The following is a 6000-nucleotide window of genomic DNA, read 5'->3' on the forward strand; positions in this document are numbered from 1 at the left end:
ACTATTTTGACCCTCAATGCAGGAAGTCTCACATTGAAAAAGTGTTACAAAGTATTTCTAATCAGGCAAGACTGTTAGTCCCTTCATCCTGGGCTCCTTTAAGGAACCACTTATTTGAAAAGCATTTGTAAATAATGACAAGCACATTTGCTTACAACATTTAAGAGCACATTTATTGAACAGCATCTGCTAGAGCATTTGTCTTCATGTATGTGGCTGTGGTGATTGGATGCACATTTCATAAGGTTCCACAGTGGGGCCTGAGTGCAGCTTCTGGCACCAAGTTCACCTGGTATGCACCACAGCCACGTGCTGTGGCCTGTTCACACAGTTGTCATCACTGTCTGCCCCCACCTGCCTGGTAGTGTTCCTAGTGGTACCTACATGGCAGCTGATTGCAGTGGATGTTCTGCTATCACATGCCCATCTGAGAACCATAGCTGATCCCTGGGCACCAACTATTTGTTAAGCAATGTGGATGATGAGGACAAGCTCTCCTCGGCTCCCCAAGCTCACATTGCAGGAGAATAGGCATACCAGCAACAACTGGAACAGATGGTGGGGGATGCTGTGGAAGAGGTAGGACCTCCCTGGCTGCAACAAAGAAGGCAAGGTTTGGACAGGTAAAATTTAGAGAGGTTTGGGGAGCTAACTCCAGCATGCAGAATTGAGGTGTGTGGCTTGAAGACCTTGCTCCCTGGAGTGCCTAGGCAGCCGTGGAGGTGAGAGTAGGGATTGCCTCCATGAAGCTGTGCTGGAGGTCAGGGGGCCTGGCAGCCAATCTCACCCTCTGGCGGCCCTGTGTTCTGTCTCCCCTCAGACTGACTTCAACGAGCTGGACCTGGAAACCCTGGCACCCTACATCCCCATGGATGGGGAGGACTTCCAGCTGAGCCCCATCTGCCCCGAGGAACCAGTCGTGCCAGAGAGCCCTCAGCCACCTCCCCAGCACTGCTTCAGCACCATGACGAACATCTTCCAGCCGCTGGTCCCGACAGCCTCTGAGAGCACCTTCCTGCTGGACAAGTACCCACCGCCACTGGAGGGCAAGAAGACAGAGCCTGAGCACCACCCCATGTCCTCCATCTTCTTTGATGCAGGGCGCAAGACAGCCATGCCTCCCTGCTGTGGCCAGGCCAGCACCCCTCTGTCTTCCATGGGGGGCAGATCCAACACCCAATGGCCTCCGGATCCACCATTACAGTTCGGGCCAACAAAGTGGTCTGCTGGGGCTCAGCACACAGAACCCCTGGGAGCGGTGCCACTGGGACCCCCCGATGCCTTGGCTCACGTCTCCATGTTTAAGACAAGGTGAGTGGTGGGGATAGGCAGGATAAATGTTGGCAGCAGCTGATCCCTCTACAACTGTCTGAAAAGCTTCAGGGCTGGAGGGGTGGATAAAGAAGTAAAGAGGGAGAAGTAGCTGGCAAAGGGCCTTGGACTCACCTGTCTACTATGGCCCCTGGGCCCCAGAATACAGGAAGCTGCCAGGAGGCACCTTTCTCAATTCTCTCCTGAAACCCTGATTGAGAAAAAGCAAACACATCCCCTCCCTGCCCATTCTTCCCTCCCCTGCCAGTCTCCCCAACAAGCTCATGGTAGCCCCCTGGGCTCGGTCATCAGGGGTGGCTCCCAGGTGTCCACTTGAACTTCAGGAGAACCCCAGAAAAGCTGCAGTGAGCAGGAGTGAACTACAGACCAGCATCACCTGGTGGAGAGGTCACCCCTAAGGCTGGGTGGGTAGGCAATACCTGGGGCTTGAACTCTTCAGCCTTTTGCCAACTCAAGACAACAGGGGCAGGCAGGCAGGCGGACCTTGGGGATTGGCCCTTCATGACACGGTTTCTTGGGCTGGGCAGATCTGCAAAAGGCTTCAGGCCCGGGGCTGCGGATATGATGAGCCCAGCTGTGGCAGCCCTCTCCAACAAGCTGAAGCTGAAGCGGCAGCTGGAATATGAGAAGCAAGGCTTCCAGGACGTGAGTTGGGGAGGAGAGGCAGGGAGCTCCTGCCAGGGCTGGGTTTGGGGGCAGAAGGTTGGTGGCCTTCCCATACACAGGCAGACCCACTAGGAGTGGGGAGGGGGAGCCCCTGCTGGTGCTGGGAAAGATGAGGGGGGAAAGTGGCCCTCAACCTTATCCTCTGGCCTTCCTACACCCAGGGGGACCCGCCGGGCAGCAGCGCTTCACATCTGATGTGGAAACGGATGAAGAGCCTTCGGGGAGGGGGTTGCCCTCTGCTGCCGGACAAGCTGCTGGATGCAAACATGCCCCCTGGGGGAGGGCTCAGGGCCCACCCCAGCTCCCCTACTGCCTGCCAGAGCCTTGTTCTAACAGGTGGGCATCAGGCATCTCCAAGCACCTCTCGTGCAGGAAAGCAGGTGCTGGAGGCATCACACTGGCTCCTCTCACTCTTGGCTTTGATCTTGGGTTTTTCAGATGAGTTCATCCAAAACCCGCTGAGGGGCCTGGGGCAGCCCCTGAGACACCTGCCACCCCCACAGCCACCATCCACTTTGAGCTCCGGGGAGAATGTCAAGAGCGGGTTCCCCCTGCAGGGTTATGCACCCCCGTACCAGGACTACAACAACCAGCCTTTGACTCACAAGATGCCAGGTATGTGCTCAGGAGGCCCCCAGCCCAGGGGTGGGGGGAACACACAGGGCAGAGAAACTGGCTCCCCCACAGGAGAACCCAGCATTTACAGGAGTCTGTTTTAACACTTCTCTCAAGAGCACCTCTGCCCAGTGACCTCAGCAGGCGCTGTCCACAGACAGCAGTGCTGGCTTTCTCACAACCCAACCCACCTCCCCTTCAGGACTTGCATGGTACCATGCAGCCCCTGGGCTGTGACTTACCCAGTGAGCCACCTCCCAGGGTTTGCCATGCGCCCACTTCTAGTGCATCAGCCACGCAGAGAGGTGGGACTAAGTTAAGGTAGGAGAGAGGTTGCTCAGTTTTTAGCCCCCTCCCTCCTGTCCCAGAACCGTTCTGCATTGTAGACTGAAGGCCATGGACTGCCAGAGCAGGGCTGCCAAAGGACAAGGCTCAGGAGACAAGGATCTCCAGGTGGCAACTCTTGGCTCCCTGCAAGGCCCAGGATGCTGATGTAGGAAGGTGGTTACCTGGAGAGGAGTGAGCAGGGGCTAAGAGGCCATGTGTCCCTCACGCTGGACAGGGAAGCAGCCAGAGCCATTGCATGAGAAGAGGCCCAGAGCCTCTGTCCTTTACCTGGGCCTTCCCAGAAGCAAGCTGGCTCTGGAAAGCAAAGGCTACAACCACAAGGTCCCTGGGATGGGAAGGAGGTGCTGAGCTGAATGGGATGCCTCAGGCTCTAGACTCTTGGGGGAGGCCTGTGTGCGCACCTGCAAGGGGCGAAAACCCTGGAAATGCATAGAAATGCAGGGCAAAAACATGCTTGGTTCTCCCATTTATCTTGCACTAAACTCACCTGTTAGTTCAATTTTCTGTGGACATAACACGTGTGGTGCCAGATGGGTCGGCTTTGTGCCCTCCCTAAGGGTCCCTTGCATCATCCCCTCTGCCACTGTCCGTGCCAGCCTCCACAAGGACTGGATATGTCTCTTTCCATGCATACATTACTCCTTCCTGTGGAGGAATTGCTTTCCCAGGGGTTTCACTCAGGCCCCTATAAACAGCATGCCCACTCCCTCTTGCAGGCCTGGCGAGCCGGCTGCTCGGGCCTTCGTTTGAGCCCTACCTGCTGCCCGAACTGACCCGATATGACTGTGAGGTGAACGTTCCTGTGCCTGGAAGCTCCACGCTCCTGCAGGGAGGGGACCTGCTGAGGGCCCTGGACCAAGCCACTTGAGCCAGGGCCTCCCGCAGGGCACAGCCCTGCCGACGCCGTCCCGCCAGCTTCATTCACTCTCTACGGCTGTTTTTTTGCAACTAGGTATTTCTAACACCAGCACATTTTTGATGAGATGTACTTACCTGGCAGGTTTGCCCAGGTCACCAAGCAGTGGCCTTTGAGATGCCCACTCTGCTATCCCTGTTTTAAAGACAACATCGTTTTACCTACAAAGAAAGCATTCTTTAATTCTGTAAGATTTTTGTTTTCCAGCCCACCTCCAATGACTTCTAATTTATATTATCCATAGGTTTCCATCTCCCTCCCTCTCATGTGGTCTCCACTCTAACAGGTTCAGCGTACGTAGGCTCTCCTGTAGGAAAAGCTATGGCTTCAGTGGACTAAAAAGATTTTGTTGTTGTTGTTGCCAAAGAGAGACTAAAAGGATTTCACAATCCAAAATGTGGCTTCTCCCTCTAGCATCCCTCATGTTTTCTTTGAAATTCACAACACAGTGATTAGCTTTTACAGTCTTTCTGAAGCCGACTCTGCTCCAGTTGGGCTCTGCCTGAGGAATGCAGGGATGTGAAGGTGGACTCTGGCATGTGGTTTTCTGTGAAAGTTATGCAGGGTGGTTCTTGCTAAACTCTGCGGCATTTCCCTGTCCACTCTGATGGATTTTTTTTAATCGTTATTATTAAAAAACATAACTGAGAACTTTTTAAAAATTTATATCTGGGTGAAGTGTTTATTATGAGATATATGGGTACTTTGTGGTAACTAAAAGCTTATAAATGGAACCTGGCTCAGGCAGCTGCTCTCAGGCTGTTCAGTTTACTTTATTGCTGACACTGCAGCCCTGAGCAGTCATCCCATGGGCCTGGACTAACCCTGCTACAGCTCTCCTCTCCCCTTTCCTCCCTCTGTGACAGGGGGACAACGGGCCACCCGGGGATTGTACTTGCCACTGTCTTCTGCCATTGCTCTGCATTTCTGTGTATCTATGATGATGGTAGCCAACAAGGGCCACATCCTGGGGGCAGGGACGTGCTTTCATTTTTGGGAAGGTTTTGTTGCTAGCCCTTCAAGTGCACTGAGCTACATGACTTCTAAAAGCCTTTCACATAGCACACTGGGCTCTTTCCAGAACTGTCATGCAATGGTTCAGATGGAAGCTGAGGCAAGAAAGTCAGGATTTGGAAATGGTGTAGTGACCTGGTCCGTGTCCTCCTGAGCTCATGACCTTAGAGCTGGACTGAGCGAGGGCACCAAATGGAGGGCAGTGGGTCCTGATCAGCCCCCAGCCTGCAAGGCCCAGGTGGCAGGCAGTGCCCCTTGCTGGCATGCAGCAGTCAGACCTCCAGGACCAGCCCCTAGCCTTGGACCCTGGCTAGGGATCTCCTTGTCACTTGAAGTGATGTGTATAGGTAGGAAGCACTGAAAATAGTGTTCTCAGAGCACTTTGTAACTCACTGGGTAAGAAGGACAGCACCTTTTGGTTTTTAAATACCAATCCCATGGAACTTCACTGTACAGTTGCTACAATAAAATATAATACACACACCACAAGCCCATCAGACCAAGAACCTGGTAAGCCCGATGGACAAACTGCCAATTACAAAGTAACTTTCAAAGTATGTGAGGAAAAGGACTGGGCTGTGTGCTTCCTAGAGCACACAAAAGCAGCACAGCCTTGCCTGACATGTGGCAGCAGAACTTGAAGGGTTACTGACAGGTCAGCACTGGTGTTTGATTTCCTGTGTGTGTTGCCTCAGCATTAAGGGCATTCTACCCTTGCGGTTGTACTAAGACACTCTGAAAAATATTCCAAGCTTTGTATTAACCTTGCCTGTCTATGTAATGATTTCATGAATATTATTATATTTGTCAAATTCCTACTGACAACATTATAACTATGGGAGCTTAACTTTATAAAGAAATGTATTTTGACACTGATATCTTATTAAAGTATTCTGATCCTACCTGCTGGAGTCTGTTACTTCCTGTGGGTTTGTCGCAGGCCACACCAGAGGAAAATGCGGTATTTCTAAATTCACACAACACTGCCACCGACCTTGCCCAGACAACTGAAGCCAACTGGCGGGAGACTGGAAAAGGAAAGAAAGAATATATTGACTATTTGGAAAATGCCAAAGCCTGGAAGGCCACACTGTCCCTCTCCAGTCCGT

At 52.8% G+C, this 6000-nt stretch overlaps 1 protein-coding gene across 1 annotated transcript in view; it reads left to right on the top strand.

The window, feature by feature from the left end:
* Positions 1-5788, top strand: part of EPAS1 (endothelial PAS domain protein 1) — a 69812-nt gene extending 64024 nt beyond the window's left edge. The window contains exons 12-16 of the mRNA XM_040992749.1: positions 821-1311; positions 1860-1977; positions 2160-2334; positions 2437-2613; positions 3678-5788. Of these exons, the coding sequence (XP_040848683.1) occupies positions 821-1311; positions 1860-1977; positions 2160-2334; positions 2437-2613; positions 3678-3829 (1113 nt within the window). The 3' untranslated portion in view covers positions 3830-5788. The remainder of the gene's footprint in view (positions 1-820; positions 1312-1859; positions 1978-2159; positions 2335-2436; positions 2614-3677) is intronic.
* The last annotated feature ends 212 nt before the right edge of the window (positions 5789-6000 follow it).

Source organism: Ochotona curzoniae, unplaced genomic scaffold (genome assembly GCF_017591425.1).
Source record: "Ochotona curzoniae isolate NIBS_2020 unplaced genomic scaffold, NIBS_Ocur_1.0 contig_883, whole genome shotgun sequence".
Taxonomy (NCBI): domain Eukaryota; kingdom Metazoa; phylum Chordata; class Mammalia; order Lagomorpha; family Ochotonidae; genus Ochotona; species Ochotona curzoniae.